This window comes from Chironomus tepperi, unplaced genomic scaffold, assembly GCF_022539635.2.
Source record: "Chironomus tepperi strain 1889 unplaced genomic scaffold, CSIRO-AGI_Ctep_v1 contig_445, whole genome shotgun sequence".
In the NCBI taxonomy this organism is placed as follows: Eukaryota; Metazoa; Arthropoda; class Insecta; order Diptera; family Chironomidae; genus Chironomus; species Chironomus tepperi.
The window spans coordinates 5,947,731-5,971,723 of record NW_027226567.1 but is presented as its reverse complement, the minus strand read 5'-3'; the positions used below and the strand labels follow the sequence as shown (position 1 = coordinate 5,971,723).

Here is a 23,993-nt window from a genome sequence, read left to right as displayed (position 1 = left end):
ATAAGCTACATCCCTCCAACATTCCACTTCCTTCATTTCACAATTTTCGCACATGCTACTGAATTAAACCTTGAATAATGCATGAATAACGTCACTACATTATTACGTCAAAAAAAAAAAAACTGCTTATTTTATACAATTTTTTTTTCCTACCGTTGCACAATTACCAGCAGTATCAAGTAACACAATATTGACAACCACTTCGAATGGATTTTATAATAACATGATGTGAGACAAATGTTTGCACATTCACAGCTCACTGAAAATTTCAATGCTGATATAATTTCATCACATCTAAGAGAAAATGACACAGAAATTTTGTGACAGATGTGATGAGACTTCAATTATCGCGATGTATTAAATTAGCATAAAGAGTTGAAATGTGTAGAGTTTTTCAAGGTGGAATGGGTGGGGGAGCATTAATTAAATGATGTGTTTGCAGAAATTGTAGTTTAAAACTGTCATATCTGTAATGGAATTGTCAGAATTGTGATTGAGGGTAGAAATAATGGGATTTTTTATAAAAAAAATTAACAGAAATTCAGTTTTTCAGTCTGAATTTAAAAGTAAATCCTCTTATTTCTAAAAAATACTCTGCTAAGGCAAATCCAGTTCTCCAAATTAGTGGTGCTACTTCTGAACCCCTTACATCGCTACAAAATTCTAATAAGAGCAAGAAGCTCAGTTTTTGTGTGTTAAAGTCACCTCAAGTCGACCAGAAATCGACTCAACTTCATATAAAATTTAAGTATACTTCAAGCTCAGGTTTCACGTCTAAAAGCTGCTTAAACAGAAACAATAAAGTATGTCTAAGGGTACATTCGTAAATTACGAAATGCTAAATATAAAAATTTTAAGAAACCCCTCCTCACCCACCGCACTTACTTACTGTAACCATGTTCCTACGTGGAGCTCAAGTTAAAAATAAAGGTTTTACATCTGACTCTGTTGCAGGCTCTGTCATCTAGTATGCACCAAGTTTGTACAAATTCTCTGTCTTCTCGTTGAGCAGACATTCTTTCATCAATGTTCTGCGCCAAATAGCTTTTTGTGCTCCTGGCCATCGCTTCTCTCGAAGATTCCCTCCAAGGACTGTGTAGCAAATTTGTGTTTCTTTCCCAGAATTGACATTATCTCTTGTCCTCCTTCTCTATAACGATTTGTAATTATATCACTATCCAAAATTTGTAATCCGTTCCAGAACTACAAACATCCTCCCCCCAAGCATCACGCAGACCATCATTTCCTACTAAAAAGCGAACATAGTAATTAAACGATATCAAACGGTTTCAAATGAATTTCCTAGAAAATGTCATATGTTTTTGACCTAAATATCCAATTGCATGCATGGCTTTGACAATATTCTTCCCGGAATCAATTTTTATCATGTTTATGCTTGAATGGTTCACATGCCGGCAGTCACAGCTTATGAACACTAATGTAAATAGCCTTCAATATACTAATTAAGCTTTTCATCAAAAAAGATGCTTCTAATAATTCACAAAAATATTTTAATTCCCAGAAGGCGCCTCTACACATGAACAAATGATCTGGATAATTTATAATGCCTAGAACATATCAGTACTCGACTATAATTCAACATGTCAATCACAGAAAAATTCCAATTTTCAAAAAAACATTTTTTTTCCTAATATAAAATAAAGACGAGCTTTGCAAAAAAAAGAAAAGCAGAAGATGTCTAGCAAAAGGAGTAAAGGAAAATTGACGGAGAGGAAGGAACAATTTTTTCTCATTTTCATTCATTCATGTCACGTGCACGACTGAGATGAGAAATTCTTCACAACAATCATTGACGTTAATGACGATGACGGTAGATCCAGTAGATCAAAATGATTTTCGAAAATGAAATTGCGCAGGACGACTTCCAATGGACTTCCAATACTCTCTCAAATGCTCACCGAAATGTGATGAAATTTGACAAAATAAAGCAAAAAATCAAAGAATCTTGTCAGTTGAAAAAAATTAATCGAAGCTGTGGGGTGTGTTTTTATGCCTTGAAGCTGTGCGTTTTGATATGAAAATTTAATTCTTTGAATGTGAAAAAGGAAGCAAGTCTTTAAATCAATTTTGTTTATTGAACTAACAATAGTGACTAAATATGATGGAATTAAGTGTAAAATGTGGTTAAAGTGTGATCATATTGAGACATTTTTGGATTATGCAACAAATCACAGATGGAATTCCTTTTGATTTTAAAGTGAACAAGGTTTTTATGACAAATTTTTTTCTTCTTTTTGTCCCCGTCATCTGAATTGTTTGTGGAGACACAGCTGTCGCGCATAATTTTTTTTAAACTTGGATAATTTTCTACTGTTGTGTGCTGTGATGTCTGCTGGATGCTTGAGGCGTCACATTGTGACTGTTAAAAGCCGGCAAATGATTATTTATCCTTAGAAGGCAAGGAGCTTGCTCTCAAGAGCTGAGTAAGCTAAGAGCATGCTCATCTAATATATTTAAGGTGATCAAGCTCTCGAGAGCATGCTCTTTGCCTGTTAGAGATATGACTTACTACTTACATCAATTTCTATTCATTCAAATTTAATTTCATGTCACTTAAGACGAGCCACTCCTTCTAGTACCCAAAAAAATTGCAAAAACCATAAAATGTCAAAAATATTTCATTATAATCCCCAGTAACAACCCCAAAAAAAGCCATAAAAAATCAAACAAGTTCAATAACCGAAGAATGTAATCTGACAGTCAGTTTGTCATCCACCCACACCTAAGGAGCACTTTCTCTTGTATACACAAGCACAATTCATGGATTCATTCTAATTTCAAATAAATTGTAAACATAAATCAGTCATGATTGACTTCAAAATGACACGGGAGGAAAAAAAAGCAGTTCTCTTGTGCATGGGACAAAAAAATTGCTGCTGTCGTAAATTTTAACCTTCATGTCACCCGGCCCATATCCATGAATATTAGAATAAAATGTTTTTTTTGTTGCTGCTACTTCTGTGCTTTCTTTTGTGTGTTCATGGACCCGGCTATCAAATTTTTTTTCTCTGTTGCCTGCCTTTTGGATACACACGAAATGTAAAACGAAAGAAAAAAAGCGTAAATAATCTTGTATGTGACACATATAAATTTTTTTTTGTTGTGTGCTGTGAGAACTAACTCAATGGCTGTATAAAGGGAAGTTCTGGGGTGAATGGATTGACGTAAGTTTGGAACTTATTTTTTGATCATTTATTCTATGATTAATGAATTATTGAGGGGGTTTAGAGGCTGTGAATTGGTTGTAGCATCCATAACTCTACAAAATCTACGAGCATACAGGCTTAGCATTGATTTAGTTCCTCCTAAATTACCCATTCCCAATCTAAATCAGCTTTTTTTGAAAAGCAATGTTGTGCACGTCTCAAATAATTCAGAAACGATTTTTTTACAACTTTACATGTGGATCAAAGTTGCAAATGGACGTACGAATGAAAGGATAAATGGATTGCTGAACGAGAGCTGCAAAAAAACATTTTTTGTCACCATTTATGAAATTTTTTTCTGTCGCTTTTAACCCCTTCTACCTTAACAAAGTTGTAGCTACATATTTTGCTAGCTCTAAGAATGTTATGAATGTGTACATGCTACACGTAAACTGAAAATAGAATTAGTTTAGATCGTGCGTCCTTCAATGCCTTTTTGAATATGGTTGTTGTCGTGCTTTTGGGGAATTTAACGATGTTTCTGGGATATTTTGTATCCTTAAAATGGAATTTTTTGTGACATTAGAGCATTCGCATGTATTATAAATAGATATGCTACGTTATTGCCTAGCGACCATCATGTCGAGTGGGGTAAAATATTCAAAAAAGACGAATTTATTTTCGGATGGAATATAAGCATCATTGTCTTTAATACAATAAATTGAATAAGGTATTTATCAAGGCATCTAAAATGATTTGGCAGGAAATTTAATAAATATTTTCCTAAAATGATGATAAAATCATTTGTTGTCGGTCTTCATACTTTTGAAGATGAAATTAATTATTTTCAGGTTTTTTTTCCATCCACGAAAGAATTCCTTTCAAGTGAACAACAAAAGAGGCAAAATTTATCTACCATTTTTCAACATAAAAGGGAAAGAATGTGTTAATTATTATGCTGATTTTATTAATAAGAACCCTTAAAATTTTAATTTAATAATTATTATTGAAACAATGCTAGGCAACTTTAAGTTTTTATGTTTTCCAAAAAGCAGTGATGTCCAAACTTCGTGCCACGGGACACCTTGGTGTTGAGTACTATCGAAGCCACTATATCCACAAGCTAAGCATACGTTGCATTTCATTTAGTTTCTGAAAAAACTATGGAAGCACACAAATGTGCCGCAGCACACAGGTTGCTCACCTCTGCTATAAAGAGAGGAAGTTGTGAATTTTTTTAGGTATTTTTAAAAGTGTCTAATTAACTTTACATAGGAGTTTTAGTAACCCTTTAATATTTTGGGGAGTGAGACTTGACATTTTTGGTTCCGGAAGAATTAGAGTTAAGGGTGGGGGTGAAGTTGTGTACATGGAGGTGAGGGAAGCTTGTAAGGTCATGACTTGTGTTTAAATTAGAGCATGCTGAAGTTTTGGTCTCGACAAATTTGTGCGACTGATCGAGATGAAAATGAAATTTTCCGAATTTTCGGTCTCCACAATTTCTTTAGACTAAGTCTGAGACCCAAACTTCAAGGAAATTCCAAGAGGTCTAGATCTAAAATCGAGAAGTCTTGATCTCGAATTCGGAGGCTTATTCGGACCATTTGAATCATTTTGAAATACATTTGTTCAAATCGGTTTAAAGTCTGTGCTACCTCTCACCTTATTTCGAATCAATTAACCAACTTGTACTTTTCGGGATAATAACTCTTCTTGTGAAGACAACAAAAACAAACATCCCCAACATTCTTCCCAAAAATAATTTATTTTTCATCTTCATTCCCCCTTTTTTCCGGTCACCAGAAACTCTCCTTTTTCATAACCAACAATAACATCAATAAAACTTCATAATAGAATAATCAGAGCAAATAGCTTCCCATTCATCCCTAGAAATTGATTTATGTATCGTTACACTCCAAAGAATTCTTGTTTTTTTCTTTTGTATATTTCAATTCCTTCTTTTCTTGTTTTTCCAACTTTCTTAATGAACCCAAAAAGAAATTTTATGAATCTTTATCAAGTCTCTTTCATATCCAGATGATATTGATATCATATCTTTGAGTATGTGTATGAGATGATGTGTATGTTGTACTTGTCTAAATGAAAACATCCTCCTTCGTCATGCTTGACGTAATAGGAAATTCTTTGTTATGGAAAATCGATGTGATGAGCTATACTGTAAATTGTTATTCTCCTTATAGAAGACATTCTTCTTAAGTTTCGTGTGAGATGATTCAATGATAGGCTGAATTAAAGTTGTTGTTATGCTTTAGTATTGTTATGAGGATTTAAAGCTGATAGATGATTTGTAGAGTAGATTTAAAAGAGAGATTGTGCTTATAAATGACATGACTTGCAAGTCAGTAATTGGATTTAATGAATTCTAATTTAATTCAATAGAAATTGGGAGCATAGTAAGGTACAAAGGTCATTGACTGTGTGTAAATGCTTGTACAGACAATTAATAGTCAATAATCAATTAGTTTGACTAGTTCTTTAAGCTACAAATTTTATAACGACTACAATAATCGTCCTTAAAGCTTGACGTACAACATCCACTCACAATACTTCTGCTCCAAACCTCAAAAACCCTTTAATCATCCAACAGAACCAACACAAAATTACATCCAATCCCATAAATTTCACAACATTTTCCATCCTCAAATCCCCAAAATAATCAATAATTCAAATTTGATCAACCATAAAACTCAAATCAGAAAATTTTAATGAATTCATGGTCATGTAATTTACATCAACAAATCATAATGTAGTGGTTGACCAGCACTACTAACTCATTTCCATTTCTAAGCAACAAAATTAAAATTAAATTTACGACTACAATGCTGAATTATTCATCACGGATTTCCTCAGCATCAATTAATTAAAATTCATTGTCGACCGAACAGTTTAGGATCTTACTGAATATTTTCGCTGGTGATGTAATGAATAGGAAAGGTTTTAATTATAAAAATATCTGATTGCGCATTAATTGGAGACGGATTTAGATTATAGCTCAACACCTGTTTATTATATTGACGCAAAATTGAACTATAATTCGCTAATTACTTTACTACTTCTTGGAAGATTAAATTCAGTTTCTAATATTAATACATATCATGTTTCGACGTTTGGGAGAGTTTCCCACAATAATATTAATTTAATGAGCTATCATGTTGTCTAGACCATGAGAAATTGAAGCTTTAATTGCAGTTGTCATGACGATTTTAATAAAGGTTAAATGCAGGATGACCATTACGAATAATAAACTTCGAGAGTTTGCTTACTTCAAATATACTAGACAAGAATAATTTGAGGAATTTTGATGTTTATGATAAAGGGGCGGAGCTTACAGCAGAATGACGGACAGAAGGACAGAAGGAGCTTGTGAGAAGAAGCGTTGCTCTCACCTTGCTCTTTTTTGAGAGCTTACTCTTCACATGCTAGGGGACGAGTCTGCACCCTGACTGAGCCGAGTGAGTTAGAGGAGCAATTTCTCGAAATAAGGCTGGAAATAAGCCGAAAACGGACCAAAAATAGCTTTTCAATGACCTGTTTTCCACATAATTTCATGCAAAATTTGTTCAAAGTTTTTGCGAAGGTAGTGTGTGGACGGTTGTACCCTTACTGGACCAGAATGTTAGAAATATGTACAACCTACTTAAATATGAATACATATTTGTACAATTTTGAGTATGGAAATACTTATCTTGAGAAGAACAGCACAAAATATCATTTAAATGTCTAAAATAGATGTCGTGTTGCCTTTTAAAAATCCGATAGCCAGTCAAATGCATAATAAAAGCTAGCCTCATCCAATGAAACTTGATATTATTTAAATACAATTTATTGAGCTAAATTAATCTTTTTTTATTTAAAATTCAACTGAAAACATCATTAAAATTTTAAAGCACACGCACAACCATCACTCCAATTCGCAGTACAAATGACTTGAAATCATTGAATAATAAACAATGCTAAACATCATGTTGATTCCTAATTCCATAAAGATTAAAATTGATTTAAATATGAATGGTTTTTCGATGCTTTAACAGTCACTCATCTCTAATTGAGATAATAAATGTTCATTTGTGATTATTCGACAATTAATCTTTCATTATAATCCTCGACTCTTTTGTTTCCAAAAGCTCTCTATGTCGCTCTCTCATCCCTAATAGAGATGAATGGGTATTATAAATTAATTTAATATTGAATAGAGATGAGAAAGTGTTCTTAAGTGTAATTAATGTTAGTCAGTCACATGGAAAGTTTAAACTACTTAGGAGCTTTTCTAAAAAGGGATTAAATGTGTGTTTGTGTCTGTGACGAGGTTTATTCACTTTAGGGATTAAAAAAGGTCAAACTTAATCAAGTCATTATGAGAGAAATGAGATTTATGTGGTAAAATATTCAATTGACATGTTCATTATTACGTTAATAATGATGAATTATTACCAGCATAAAAAACAATAGTAAGCTCAGACACGAAAAGTCGTTGACTGTTTCACAGACGACTATTCGGAAACAAAAGCTTCTACAGACATGAAATTTCACTTACCGCCAAGTCATTTCTTACACAACATCATTACATTCAACCCTCATTTCCACTGCCAGTACTTTTTTCTTTTCCTTTTATTCAATGTCTCTTTTGTGTGTTTTTTTTTACTTACTTACTTACTTATTTACTTGTAGTCTGCTGGTGATAGTTCATGTTAGGGCATTTTTTTGCTCTGCTTTTGTCTTCGACTGACATGATTCTGTTCTGTTTTGTTGACTTCTTTGTGATTTGACAAATGAGGATGAAAAAAGAAGTTTGAAGATGCATTCTATTGATTTTTTGTATTGGGAAATTTAGTACATAATTGATGTTTTAGCAGATGGTATTCATCAAGTATTCCATCGAAGAATGGATTTTCCAGACACGATTCTATAATTTACAACATTGTTCTATCATTAGAATTCGAAATAGACTGACTATCTGCTGGGTTTTTCCAAAGACTGAACCAATGGTCGCTTTATTGGGTATTCCTTGATTATTGGCTCTTGTATGGCAAGGATAAAACTCAGCTTTAGCCATTAGAATGACAAAAGTATCATAATTGGCAAAGAGGTCGCTTTTAGGTATCTTAGTGGTCATTCTGCACCAGGACAGCATGCTCTTTGCCTGTTAAGGGTAAAACTTGATGCAATAATACTCAAACTATCTTCCGCAAAACCTTCAATTGCGCAAAATTAATGATTGGAGATGTATTCCATGATTATGTTACGGTAAGGGGCAAAAAGGCTAGAAACGCTACTTTAAACGTTATGCAAGTTCCCTTTGTTTAAACTTATTTAACTAAACAAAATCACCAACTTCTATTTTAAACTTCATCCTTTATTCAGAAAACTTTTTTTTTTTATTTCAACCCACACTTTAATTTAATTAACAAGAAATTAAGAATGCGAGAATAAAACAAAGACAAAACAGTTGTCGTAGTTACAACTACATTAATTGGTTTCATTTGCTCATTATTTCAACTCGTTGTAATTCAAATGAATTCCATTAATAAAATAGGATTAAAAATTCTTTAATTTAATTGCTGTTTAATTTTGCATTAGAAATGTGCTGAATTTTAATTTCGGATGCAATCGATAGGTTAAAAATGACACTTAATTAACTGTGATTAAAATGATTAACATTTTTTGAAGGAATTTGTTGAATTTATGACAATTTAAATAATTAAGTGTGTATGTCCAGAGTGACATAAATGAAGAATACCCCGGAGCTTTTAAGAATCTGCCACGGAGCTTTTAGGGATTCGCTAAAATTATTTTTCCAAGAGCCAAGGGGATTGCTGTGTGATGCAAAATTACTGGTAATCAGAAACTGGCAGAAGTTATCTAAAGATAGATCCAACTTTTCGACGAACTGTTAATGCGCGATGGGCTTTCGTGCGCCCTATTGTCAAATGACGTTAAGCGGAGCCTTAAAAGCTCCATGGCGGAGCCATCACTTCTCTTCACTTATGTCGTTCGGGTTTGTATGATAGAAGTTCAAATGAATTAAGTATTGATTCATATGAAGTATTGATTCATACAGTTGAATTGTCCAATTTTATGTCAGCTATGGAATGTTAATTACTAAAATTTTAATCGATAAATTCTGTGATTTATTAATTTTTCTCATAAAAAATCGTCGAATTAATGAACGGCAACATTGATATTGTAAATCAGCGGTGGACAACCATGTATTTTTTGCTGCACAAATTGGTGGTTAGCCTCAATCGAAAGTGTACATGATATTCATTTTATCAGAGCTCGAACTCGACTCGAGTCGACTTGAAGTCGAGTACATTTGAGTCGAGTCGAGTCGACTCAAGTCGACTTCAACCATGTCGACTCCAAGCTCTGATTTTATAGCACTTCCAAAAAATGCTAGTGGCACAGTTTTCCCAACACTGCTTTGAAATGTGAGATGAAAAAGATATTTTATTAAAATAATTAAAATTCAGTTTAAAAGCGTCTATAATCCTTATAATTGGCTTGTCATATCATTAATTAGAAACTTTTCAATAATAATTTTTATAAAACTTTCTTTTGAAATAATCCAAGCTTTTCATTCTCAAAAATCCCCACATAAAGCAAAACATATCAACCTCATCAATAAAACCCTAAATTTTATATGTAATATGCTTCATGAAGCAAATTTTCGGAAAATTTATATGTGGCATGTCTTCGTTGTCTTATCAATAAATCTTAAAAATAAAGCAAGACATATATTTTCACAAATATAAATCCATCCGAAAGCCTAAAACTAATAAAATGTCTGAGAAAAGCCCCAAAAAACAAAAATTCAATCTCTTCCATTTGTCCTTCACATCTCTTTTTATATCCTCTTGCCAACCTTCATCTGCATTCAAACTCATGATTTAGAAAAAAATATAATTTAAATAAATGTAAAATTTCTCATTGATTTAATTAAATAATTGGCTGATTTTTATTCATCAATGCTTCTAAAATCAGACGTCAGAGGTGATTTACATTCAAAAAAAAAAAAATTTACGTTTTTTGTGTCCCTTGCCATAAGCCATTTACCATGATTATATTTCTCTTTTATGTGTGTGAAAGGTCGTTTATGTATCATGATCAGAAAAAAATCTGTTTTCGTGAATTTCAATGACATCCGTATTTCTATAGATAGCCACTGAAATGGTAAAGTGTGGTTTTTGTAGGATTTTATTGAGAAATTAAGAAAATATGCTTCGGGGTCGTTATGTTTGATGGGATATTGATGACAAATTATGGAGTAGGTATGGTTGAAGCAGATGCGTGGTGGAGCTTCTAGGCGCCTGGGGTTTTATGGAATTGAATTAAGTTAAGCATAGTCAATTGCTACTTATTGAGGTTCCTCGAAAGATTTTGAGACCGAGCCCAAGAACGAGAATTCTCAAAATTTGGTACTCTTAGCACAAAATTTTTTTAGGATTTTTGGAAGTTTTCAGCCCTCTGTGAGTCGGTATTAGGTTGGTATGTAGCCGGATATTGCATACAATTAGCACTAAGTTGGTCCGATGCTGTTGTCATATCAAAATGTTGGATTCTTAAACGCACTCTGAAACACAAGGAGGCTGACCTTGTTTAGCCACCCTAACTGGCAATGAGAAAACTTTTAGGTACCGTACTGGTCTTTATGTACTAAGAAAGAATGCTATTTGGCTGTCAGTGCAATAAGCATTGACTGAAATCTGATTTTCTCGTTGTCAGATCTGATTTAGGCGAATCCAAAAAAATCATCTCCTAAACCTAACTTCTTACTCTGTTGCATGAACCTTTAAAACTCATTTTTATAATTGTGCGAACCTAGAAGCGATTTTTGACATATAAACACAAAATACCTGGTAAAGAAATAATTATCCAAATTCATAAATGTTAAAACAACAGCGGAATTTCTGAACATTATCCAAATTTAGCCTTCAGCTCATGCCTCCACTCTCACATTTCTCAGAAATTACAATGTAATTTTCATATTATTTCTTTTACTTACAGACAGTAAATTAGCTGAAAGAATTTTTGAAAGCACAAAAGAAAAAGGAAGGAAAAATTCTTTAAGGAACCAAAATCAACAAAAAAAATTGAACAAGACAATTAAATAATTAACTAATTAATTTAAGGATGATAGACAGTATGAAGCATCTGACAATTGCGATTATATTAACATTTTTTAAATATGGTGAGTAGTCTTAATTAAGTGATTTTAATTCCGTTCATTTTATTTGTTCAATTTAATTGATTTTATTGACTCAATTATTGACAACTTGATGACTGTTTTTTGTGGCAATTACTTAGCGATCTAGACAATTGTGTGGGAGTCTTCATGACAGATTACTGTAGGCAAGAAGTTTATTGATGACTAGATATAAGAACTGACTGATATTAAGTTAAGCTGTCATCAATATTTCAATTAATCTATGATATCAATTTGATGGAGATTTAGATGTTGAGACAGAGTTGGATTCATGGTTTTTTGTATGAATTTGATTAATTTTTAGATTTAATTTGTTGATTAAGCTTGATTCTAGTATTTTAAGCATCACTATATGCAAGGGTACCGCTAATTCACCATATTAACGCAATGCTGTCCTAACGGCTGCCACTCTTCAGACAGGGTTGTTTGCAAAGGCTTTTGATCTATCCTCTCAAGTTCATATCCTGGCACAGAGCTCAGTCGGCAGCGGTACATTTAGTGATAACAGGGGATACCATGGGAAGGTATGAATTTGCGGTCATTTAGTCAGCCTTGGAGTAACAATTCGACTTTTAAAAGCTTCGAAAATGCAGTTCGTCGCAATGTGCTGCTCGGGTATTACACTCGGGCAACCTTTTTTAATGCTAGTGTATCGTAGTCCGTGAAATTTTATAAGTTTAAGACAGAATCAGACCTAATTTGGAAACATAACAGCTCAAGAGTCCTGACATCAACCCCAATGTCCTCAACATCGTCAATCTCAAATCCATAATTCAAAAAATCACCAACATAAGCCCATACAATTTCATTATTTTGATTGAAATTCCAGTCTTTTATACAAAAAACTTTTTATAAAATAAGGAAAAGTTTTAATTGTAATTTTTCGTAGACATGATTGTCAGCATGCAGACGAGCTGTTTAAATTTTGAAAAACTGTTTTTAAAAGAAGACAATCGAGTCATTGAAATATTAATGAGCTTTCACGGCTGCAGACATTTCGATTAAAATGTTGATAATTGACTTTTATCGCTTGTTGATGTAGTTTGATTTTGAATGAACTTTTTTGGTAAGGATTAATATGTTTTTGAGGGGAGCATGAGATATTATGACTGAATTGCCTTCAGTTATTGATTTATTATTTCTGAGTAAGCAATAAATTTAATATTTTATTAAGCCTTGAATTGAATATTTTTTGTTGCTATATTCCTCATATCTCTTGAGAGTGGAATTTAAGGAGCTATCCTTGGCTTCATTGGTCAGTCTTATTGGACCATGAAAAACATTACAACATCATCTTGGCAAGCATTCAATTATGGATATTTTTTGGTGACCGACATTTTATTGTTGTACGAATATTTGAGTAGCCATGATGTAGATTCATTACGGAATTAGATGCTATTTCATTAGTAATCATATTCATCGTATTGTACTTAAGAATGATTGAATTTTTTTCCGAGAAAATCAAGTTGAATGAAGCCTTAATTTTCAATGTCAGAGTAAATGACTTAATTTCCATTCCGGATATCTTTCCCGAAGCTCTTCTCAAAAAAATCCCCTCTTTAAATTGACATTAAAGTCTCATCCATCCTCAATAAATAGAGTACACAAGAAATATGGCATTATTAGCGTCATGTCAAACAACGTAGCGACATTTCGACTTTATTAGTCGTAAATGAGCGTAAAAAAAATCTCAATTCAGCTCACATCGCATATTTATTTATTATTCTTATATCCATCATGTCATAAATTTTTTTGGAACCGCTTTTTTTGTGTGTGTCCCTTTTTTATTCAGATATAGAAACACATTTATTGATGGCGACAAATATCTTTCACATGGAAACTAAGTTTGATATTTAGAGATGGCTTTTTAGAGGGGATGGGAATGAGACGCATTTTGGATTGACTGTTTGGGACTCAGAAGGGTAGACTGAAATTGTTTTGGGGGATCTTGGGATTTTTTGCACATAAGAGATTTTTAACTTGAAAAAGTCCATAAAAATTGCAGAATTCGGTCTAAATTGGAAGGATTGACTCCAAGTCCCTACCTACTACCCTTCCCTTGACATGCACAGTAGGGTGACACCCTACAAATTAAAATTTATGATTTCTTACTCTAAATTGTTCAATTTTGATTTTTCTGAATTTTCTCCTGAGTTGACTCTGATAAAATGGACGAAATTTATCAACAGCCCCACCCAAAAATCCAAACAAGACTTCTTGACCATCTCAATTAAAAAGAAATTTATCAAACTTTCTCTCATACCTCCTCCAAAATCTCATCTTGGTACCACCCAGTCAGCCTAAACTGTCAAGCTAATCACAAAGCCCATTACAAAGCATTAAGTTCTAAAAAAAGTTTGATGTCGCCTTCGTATGCCAAAAGGAAAGGACAAACAAGGATTTTTGAGACAAATTTCTGACCTAAATTTTCATTCAATTTACTTTCCTTTATTCATAAATTTATTCAATCGTTCCTCCATCGTGACATTATTTTCAATTTATCTTAAATACCATAGAATTTAAAAAAGAAAAATGAGAACTGCTTTCTATTTTTTGGACGCAGAGATGGGGTGGGAAATGTATTTATCTACATTTAAGGATGAGTAGGAAAAGATAGACTATTTATAAAAAATAAGAGCAAAAAAGGAGAAAGTTTGAAAATCAATTTTATCAACATAAATCTTTATGGCATTTGCAGCAGTAAATATCGTTTTCATAACCTTTGTATGGAAAGACTAAAAGATTTTTCTGTTTTTTGCACTGTAATCAGAAATTTTCTTTTTATTTATCTACACTTTTTGCTTCCTTTTCTTTGCTTTTCATTTTGTTGTGATTATATTTCGATTTATTAGAGTGAGCATAATGGTGAGACATGATGAACTGGTATGGGAATCTTTTTTTTTTTTGAGGATGTATAAGCGCTGTTTTGTGTAGATTTTTGCTGAATTAATTTCTATTTAGGGGCTTTTTGGTAAAAATATTGTGTAATTTTGGGTGGATTTTTTAAGATAGGTTTCCTAGGATACACCTAGGAACTCTCTGTATACATTAGTAATTAGTTAGACTTAAGCAGTGCAACAAAGCCGCTGAACCACCGCCTCGTTGCCTTTTTGACGGCAAAACGTCCAATTCAATGACAAAAAATGAGATTTGTCCTACTGTGCCCGTTCGTGTAGAATTCTCGGTTACACTTAGGTACCTACAAACCTAGAAACTCAGTCAACCTTGATGAATATAGAGGAATCCGTATCAGTACAGTTCATAACAAGTACTTTACCACTGCATCAGTGTGCAGTGATTAAATAGAGTAGTCATTTTTGGTCAACTTGGTGATTTCGTACATTCTTAAAAGAAATATTCGAATAAATACATCCAATATGTCCAGATACAAAGCTCAGATACTCACCTAAAAGTTGTGAAACTGTACCATTTCCAAATGAGTGTCCAACCCTTGCATATACCATGAATATATACAACTAAACGTCCAGTTTTCCAATCATACTTCACATTTCTTTTGGCTATGCCGTTAACTAGAAATTATCTAAAACTCATCAAATCCCCCAAAGCATTATACTGCATAATCACTTAACATGTCTAAACAATGCACTGATATGTAATTTTTAATCCTTTACATCCAATTATTATTTTACTGTTACATCCCCTAACAAAAACTCAAAATGATTTTCAACAAATAAACACATTTGACTCTTTTGTGAATGTAACAAAAGTAATGTTTATGAAAAGCACAAAGTTAATCGGATTATCAATTACAAAAGGGGATGTCATTATACAACAATGTCTCACAGACAGTTCATTTCCATTGACACATGATATAACATAAGAGGAACTGGAATGAAACATGGGAAAAAAAGAAGTGAATTGTGAAAAGACTTTTTTTCACTCCCGATTATAATCATCATTAAAACTGTTACATTTGAGTGAATTGTGAGTGTAAGTGTGCTGAAACGAGAAGAATAAGTTGAAATCAGCAGTTACAAGTAGTAAATCGATAGAAGCAATAAACCATAAGAAATTGAACTCAATATCTTCTTGGTGTATTTTATATGATAATGTCTCGTCTCTTCATGCTTCTTACAAATTTTCTCATTTTCTTCTTTTTTCTTCGTGGTTTCAAGGATCTTAAATGTATTTTTATACATATGTTTGATTCTCGGGCAAAATGTCGCAATTGCATTATCAACTTAATGATGTTATAACTCTTAAACTATAACAGATAGTATAGACATGTTATATATTGTTGGAATTGACATCCAAAATGCTTTCTATTGATGCTACTTTGAACCGGTTCAATCGGTTTAAACGGTTCAAAAACCGGTTCAAAGTTGTAAAACTAAGAACTTTAATAACTTTTTCAAAACTTAATGAAAGGCTTTGCTTTTGAGTTCGTTTTGTAGCCTTTAAAAATGCTCATAACTTGTAGGAGCTAGATTTTTGATTTTCGACTTGTGACGTTATTTATGAACCCTTAAATGTTGTAAATTTGACAGCTAATAACTCATGAGCCGTAAGTAATACAGTATTGTTGCATATCTTAAAAAATTGCATTTTGATATTACTTTTATGATATGAAGACATATTTAGGGTATATTTGGTAGTTTTGTCACAAATTGAATACATGTGATTTATAAGCACTCATAAGTTAACACTTTTATTGAAAAATAACAGAAAACCAAGTTGTTTCTAAATTTTCTTTCTTCTAACATAGAAAGCATTGAAATTGCTTTAAATTGATGTATCAAATGATTGGGGTCCATCCATCAATGATGTCAAAAAATAGTTTTTTACATTTTTTGCACAATTTTTTGAAAGTTTTTAAAAATCCAAAAGCAGATTCATAATCAGTATTTAAAAACCTATCCAACCATGTATCATATGCTATATTTCTATAGACTTAAAATGATTATTTTCACAAACAACTTTTTGAACCGATTTCATTGTTGTTGTTGTAAAAAATTTCGAATAAATATTTTTTAATATTTAACCATTTCAAAAGCAAGAATTATAGCATATGATACATGGTTGGATAGGTTTTTAAATACTGATTATGAATCTGCTTTTGGATTTTTAAAAACTTTCAAAAAATTGTGCAAAAAATGTAAAAAACTATTTTTTGACATCATTGATGGATGGACCCCAATCATTTGATACATCAATTTAAAGCAATTTCAATGCTTTCTATGTTAGAAGAAAGAAAATTTAGAAACAACTTGGTTTTCTGTTATTTTTCAATAAAAGTGTTAACTTATGAGTGCTTATAAATCACATGTATTCAATTTGTGACAAAACTACCAAATATACCCTAAATATGTCTTCATATCATAAAAGTAATATCAAAATGCAATTTTTTAAGATATGCAACAATACTGTATTACTTACGGCTCATGAGTTATTAGCTGTCAAATTTACAACATTTAAGGGTTCATAAATAACGTCACAAGTCGAAAATCAAAAATCTAGCTCCTACAAGTTATGAGCATTTTTAAAGGCTACAAAACGAACTCAAAAGCAAAGCCTTTCATTAAGTTTTGAAAAAGTTATTAAAGTTCTTAGTTTTACAACTTTGAACCGGTTTTTGAACCGTTTAAACCGATTGAACCGGTTCAAAGTAGCATCAATAGAAAGCATTTTGGATGTCAATTCCAACAATATATAACATGTCTATACTATCTGTTATAGTTTAAGAGTTATAACATCATTAAGTTGATAATGCAATTGCGACATTTTGCCCGAGAATCAAACATATAAGAAAAGCAGTCAGATGTGAACGAATAATGTATAGCTGAAAATAAAGGATAATAACGAATTTTTTCATGTTCTTATTTAAAATACTTTAAAATGTTCGTGGCATTGAGTTTAAGTTAGTTTTGGTTGGGTTTTTACATTTAGAGAATTTTTAGATTAAAGTTACTTTAAGGTTGCGAATTCAACTGACATTTTAAAAGTTGGGTGTTCTCCAAATAGTGCAGAATTGTCGCTAGGGCACCGTTACGTCGTTGTACTAACGGTCAAACAAGAAGTCGCCCTGATGGGACCATTACGGTTGATTCGACGGAATTCGACTCATTTTTCAGAAACTAAAATAACGCAGAACTTGAAATTGACTCGGATTCTTCATGCAAAAGACTATTTTAGTCAATTTAACTCCATATAAACTTCGAGATGATTTCTCATGATGCTGAAATGTTGAACAGTTTAAGAACTTAAGTGCTGTGAAAGCAATACTAAGTTATTATATACTGGACCATTTGCAGCCGTTGTAGATATACTGTTAATCAATTGAAAACCTGTCAACTCTGGACTAGGTCATATAACATAGTTCACTACATCCGACTAGATCTTATATAGAGAATGTAAAGTACATTTCAAGAATTTTTCTCCAAACTTTACAATTTTTAAATAAAGCTTTAGAATCTTAAATTGAAGTAAAGTCCCCTCCAGAACTAGAGAATACAGCTCTCCACCCTACCTCAGCATCAATACAATCTAAATTCAATATACATTCACTCTAAAGTAACTACATTTCAAGTACTTTTTTTCCAATTCAATACATGTCTGAATAACGTAACTAAGGACTTCAATAACGATAACGACGATTTGTCCTATGTGACTCTTGAAGCTCCGCACAGCGGGTGAAGATGAATATATTTTTTTTCTGCTCTTCCGCTTCTAATTTGATTGATGCTTTCATTTTATTTTTCATGACTGTCAACGCTTGAATGAATTTTATTTTACTTCCATTTCTTTATCTACATGATATATGTCTCTATTTATTCCATCTTCATGATTCGATGATGTATATTCCTTCAAGTTTTTTAAAGCTGATTTTTCGTTGCTGACTGACATTTAATTTCAACTTTAAAAACCTCAAAAAAGTAGCTGATGATGAAGGATTTATGGATTTAAATTTCATTTATGGTTATCTCATGTACAGGATGCAGGTTCATATTTGATGATTCAAACAATTTCTGTTGGATATATTCAACCATAAATCCGGTGTATCCCAATACATTCCCATGCACATATATCCCTGAGGTTTTATACATTTCTTAGATTAAAATGGAAAGAATAGTGAATGCATTATTTATGGTAGAGTAAACATGTTGTGAATGTAAGGATACTCAATGGATTAGTATGCTTAGTTTCCTTTTACAATGATTTTTGATATTAAAAAATGTTTTATGTAGAATTGTGAATCCTTATTGGATTCGTTTGTTGATGATGTCCATCATGTTCGTTCTCGACAAATTCTTAAGACCGGATCCGAGAATGAAATTCAGACTCAGACTGCCCGGGAAGTTTCAGTCTCATTCTCGGCGTTGGGAACTCTTAGATGTATTCCATAGCTGTGTTTCTTCGCAGTGCTTTTGCAGAGTAGCTGTTGATGATTTTTAAATAAGTCATACTCATGATGTCCAATGTTTTATACACATTTTCTGGCAAGATAGAAATGTTTTCAATTATTGAATGATTTAAGGATTCAAGAGTTGTTCTATTGAGAAATTTGACCAGCATCCCTTAAATGTTACCTACTAGCTAATTTTGGACAGGCTTTTTCCTCTTTCCTTTAACGATCTTATTCCCGAATAAAGCTCAATCGTAAACGATGTATTTAGCGGTTTTATACTCAGACTTTAGCTTCCTCAATCCCCTTACTAGCTTTGTTACTGGTCAAAATCATATGGTTGATACATCTACATATAATACATCATTCATAAACTATCCCAAGAACCCTTGTTGATTCATACAAACAAATATTTAGATGATAATAAAAAATCTTATTTTAAGCTATAAATTCTGAAGGGGACAGTGTCATTAAGATGAATAAGTTTTAGTGTTTGATTATCTAATTCGTTAGTTTTTATTGGGACAACCCTCTTTAGATTTTATTGCTCTGTACCGACTGCTTTAAATGACTATGAATTATAAAACTACTATTAAGGTCAAGAATCTCATGATTTTAGATAAAATCTGACAAAATTTACACAAGGACAAAATTTAATTTCATCAAAATATCCCAAATTACACAATAAAACATGATAAAAAGTACCAAACCCGAAAAAACTTTATAATAATAAAACAACGTTCCTATCTAGAATAATAAACTTTCACAATTACACCACAAAATACATAAAAATTTATCTCCACTGCTGATAGTTTATTTTAAAAAATTACTCGCCCAACAAAACAGTTTACGATTCCATTTACTATAATTTAGTCCGCACTACAATTTCCATTCAATTATCGCGTACACAAAAAAATATTTAATTTTTCATCCATTTACATCCCCATTATCATTTACAGGAATAGTGTCATTATCAGATTTCGATCAGCAACCGCCCGACGCTATTTCAACAATCAACAATAAGCACTATCAATTTCACAATGATTACGATGAAAATTCATTTAATGATGGTAATGAGAATGTCGATACAATGCAGAGTGCTTTAAATCGTGGACCATATTTTGATATTTCGGCATCGAGAAATGTTACGGCACTTGTTGGCAGTACGACTTATCTGAATTGTCGTGTTAAGAATTTAGGAAATAAAACGGTTAGTTTTCCAATTTTTTGGGCTTGCTGCATAAAGGATTTATTGATTTTAGGAATATTTTGGCAAAAATTTTTATGTTGACATGAATTTTAAAATATAAAGGCTTTGATCCTTGGAATATTTTGCATTATTGGCTGGACTAACTATGATTTATAACAATGGAAATATTTTATTCAATTTTGTGTCACTAGAGTTGAATTTCTGGAATAGAATGCATGCCAAATAATTCATTCACAGCAACTACAATAGATTTGTGGTGTATTCGATTCTATCCAAAAAGCACATGACCTGGAAATGACCGAAAATCCGTCCACAGGCTGACTTTATTCTAGTCTATCAGAATTCATCTATTCTAGCCTGAGGTTAGTCAGGCTGGCTTGAGGATAGATTTTCACCCATTTTTTCGTCGTGTGCCTTGGGGGCTAGAGTGTATTTGCTTATCAAGTACTGTCCTACTCCTCCTGGCTTGAAATGAGTTCCGAGTAGCGCAACGAGGTAGAATGAATTCGTTAGCGCACCGCTACGTTACTGCTTTGACGACAAGACGCAGTACGACACTCGGACAACTGGTTTTGGTCCATTTTGGTGGCGATAAATGAAAATTTCCTCTGTATGCTACTCAACCTTAAAAACTAGTTTCAAATCATTTAATTTACATTAAAATAAAAGATTAAGCATGAAAAAATATCCTCTCATGACATCATTTTGCACCATATTAATAAAGTCTGCCAATGGCCTGAGCCATTGCAAAATACTCCAAGCTTTTCATTACTATGCAGCAAATCCATTTGCATTTTATTGCATTTAAATTCTAAAATTATATTTTATATAACTATGCAGCTGACATGGATTAGGCATCGAGATCTGCATTTATTAACAATTGGAAAAGAGACGTATACGCAAGGTAAATTTTTGCAGTTTTCTGGATTAAAGCTTCTTGGATATTGATGTGAAGTTATTGATGTAGACCATTCTGATGGAAGTAATTGAACAAAATATAGACAGGAGTGTTTAATTACTAATGTATTGGAAGGGTATTTACATAATTTCTCATTAAGACTTTCAATAGAATTGATAGACCTTGATGGAACTAGAATGAGTTCTATTTAAATGAGAAAAAATTTAGTTCTGAGAAGCATTTAGCTGTCTATTGTTCAATAAAGTTCATGGCTCATTGATTTGAAAATAGAAAAAATTTTCACTTCTGCTGTTCCTATAAAGTAGCAGCAACTAGATAATTATAAGCATCTAGGAATTAATTAAAACGTCCATGACTAATAAACATTTATAGCTGCTCATTTAAACTTCTCATTACCTTCATTGTTATTTAGTCTCATGGACAAATTTTGTTGCATCCATAAACCTGTTGATTAAACTCATTACTTTTTACAGATCAGAGATTTCAAAGCGTCCACAATCCTCACACAAATGACTGGTCACTAAAGGTTAGTAACAATATTAAAAAACTTTAAAGGAACAAACAGAATCTGATGATCTATTTGATTAACTTTCAGGTTCTGTATCCACAACAAAAGGATAGTGGTGTAAGTTGGATATGACTTTGACTTTTTTGAGTAATAAAATAAATTCTTTATATTTTTTTTTATTTAAAACACAATTTGGTTATTCAGGTTTACGAATGTCAGGTATGTTTTTAATTAAGTCTGTACAGGAATTTCATGTAACAATAAAATACTTTTGCAGATTGGAACATCACCACCTGTTGGATTCTCTATGGTTCTTTCTGTTGTCGGTTAGTTTTATTAAATTTTACTGAGTTTATTCTATAAAACACTTTTGGGTATTTGCAGCTATTCCTTCTTTTGTTAAAGGGTTGTTTATGTGTTATGTAACGCTCAAAATTGACTTTTTCGAGCTACTCCCTCCCTTACCCTCTTCACTCTTCCCCCACATCTTTATCTTACTTACTTACTTCGCTGGCTGTAGAGATCATCTTTGATCCATGGTATCTTTTAGTTGGCATCTAATACTGATTATTATGCTGTATCCCCTTGGGCAGTTATTAATACCAAATGCTTCACTGTTGCCATCAATAGCCTCTCTACAAAGACATCCTTGTCACACATGCTTAATGAATAGAAGCTATCATTGTTTAAATCGTTTCGAAATATCACCAACTTCTTCATCCCTAAAGTTATTTACCCTTTAAAACGTTACGTAACAAATGAATGACCTCTATTTCCACTAAAATATTACATAATAAGAGAACAGCACCTTATAAAATTCATCTAAAATCACTCATAAATATTTCAATTCCTCCTCACAATACAGAGCCCATAACAACGATTCTGGGAGGCCCGGACATGTACATCGATGTTGGTTCAACCATTAATTTGACATGCATTGTAAAGCATCTGCCTGAACCGCCACCAGGAATTTATTGGACACATAATGGAATTGTAAGCTTTACAAAAAATAAAATAATTTGTTTTAGAAATTTTGAACATTTTTCATTTTTTTCCGATACACAGGAAATCAATTATGATTCGCCTAGAGGTGAGTTGGAATTGAAATTTGAATTGTATTAATTAGGATGGATATTGATTCAAATCTTTTGTTTTATGCAACATTTATTGAAAGATATAAGCATTTTTAAGAGTCAAAATATCCATCAGAACCGATAACGACAATCAGCTTGACAAGATTGCTTATTCATTCAATGTTTGTCGATTAAATCACTTTTAGTGCCACAAAAATAATGCCATTAAAAGCCCACCCCAATCAATATCCAAAATAAAGTTTTTTCTTCCTCATTCCGCCTATTTTTATTTCCATCCTCAAATGGATATTTTGATTATAAATAAAAATGCGAGAGACTCGACACAAAAAAATAATAATATTTATTATTGTCATGAAAATTTCTTTTTTGTTCTGCCTCTTTTATTTGTTCCTCATCATGTTCACATATTTTCACATTGTATATCCTAGGTGGTGTGAGTGTCATAACGGAGAAAGGCGACATAACACAATCGTATTTGCTAATTCAACGAGCTCGACCTTCCGATAGTGGAAAATATATTTGTGTGCCATCAAATGCCAATTCTGAAACTATAAACGTCCACGTCCTGAATGGTAAATATATTTTGTATGATTAGATGCGATTTGCTGTGACTAATTAGAAGCGCGATAATGGATATTTGAAACTTGTAATTAATGGGATTTCCGATAAAAGATAATGAGCATCAAAACAGTTAAGGCGCTGTTGACATACTTTACAAAATCTATAAAGTTCCTTCTTTTGCATCCCCCAAAATGCTATTATCAGTGGAACCACGACTTTTATTGTCATTTTTATAGCATTTACCGCCATAAAACGTATGTCGAAAAATAAATTTCGTGTAAATTGACACATCTATTAATCATAAGTATCACGTACTGTTCCAACAACTTCTAATTATATATAAAATCTCAGCATTTGCATGCCCGATAATTTGTGATTAAAAAATTAATGGAAAATTTCCTTTTTCCCCCTAAAATTGAACAGGTGAGCATCCAGCAGCAATTCAAGCCGCAAGTCATCTACAAATTAGATCATTTTTACTGATATTAGTCTCACTAATTATTGGAATTACGTTTGGTAACAATAGATAACTCTCAATTGCTTCAATATTGTAAATAAAATTGACGATGAAAATAAAATGAATGAAAATAATTTTTAATTTGTGTTTTTTTCTTGTTCTATTGATGGTGGTAGGAAGATTGGGCTGGAGTGAAATTATTTACAGAGATTTTCAGGTACATAAGCGTTTGGTGGAAATGATTATTAAATTGATAGAAGGCTGTTGATGAAGATTTGAGTTATGTAAAGGAGCCAACACTTTGATTTTGGTAGATTTTGATAAAGAATTAGGAATTGCTACAAAGTAGGATAATGGAGGAGATAATTATAATGTTCAAATGGTACCTTGATGACATCTGCTCCCTTGTGGAACTAGCTGCGATTAATTGACTCAATATCTAGCTATATATCAGTGTGCAGTGCTTTTTTGTCTTCGATGGACCATAATT

The 23,993-nt window shown here is 32.3% G+C and overlaps 1 protein-coding gene across 1 annotated transcript; it reads left to right on the top strand.

The window, feature by feature from the left end:
- Window positions 1-1,994: 1,994 nt before the first annotated feature.
- On the top strand, window positions 1,995-23,605 carry LOC139098280 (SPEG neighbor protein-like). Its single transcript, XM_070650416.1, has 12 exons — window positions 1,995-2,227; window positions 11,193-11,376; window positions 19,714-19,964; window positions 20,805-20,868; window positions 21,357-21,409; window positions 21,479-21,508; window positions 21,596-21,610; window positions 21,669-21,717; window positions 22,257-22,384; window positions 22,457-22,481; window positions 22,914-23,057; window positions 23,470-23,605. The coding sequence occupies exons 2-12, from the start codon at window positions 11,319-11,321 to the stop codon at window positions 23,574-23,576; spliced, it is 924 nt and encodes a 307-aa protein (XP_070506517.1). The 5' UTR covers window positions 1,995-2,227; window positions 11,193-11,318; the 3' UTR covers window positions 23,577-23,605.
- The last annotated feature ends 388 nt before the right edge of the window (window positions 23,606-23,993 follow it).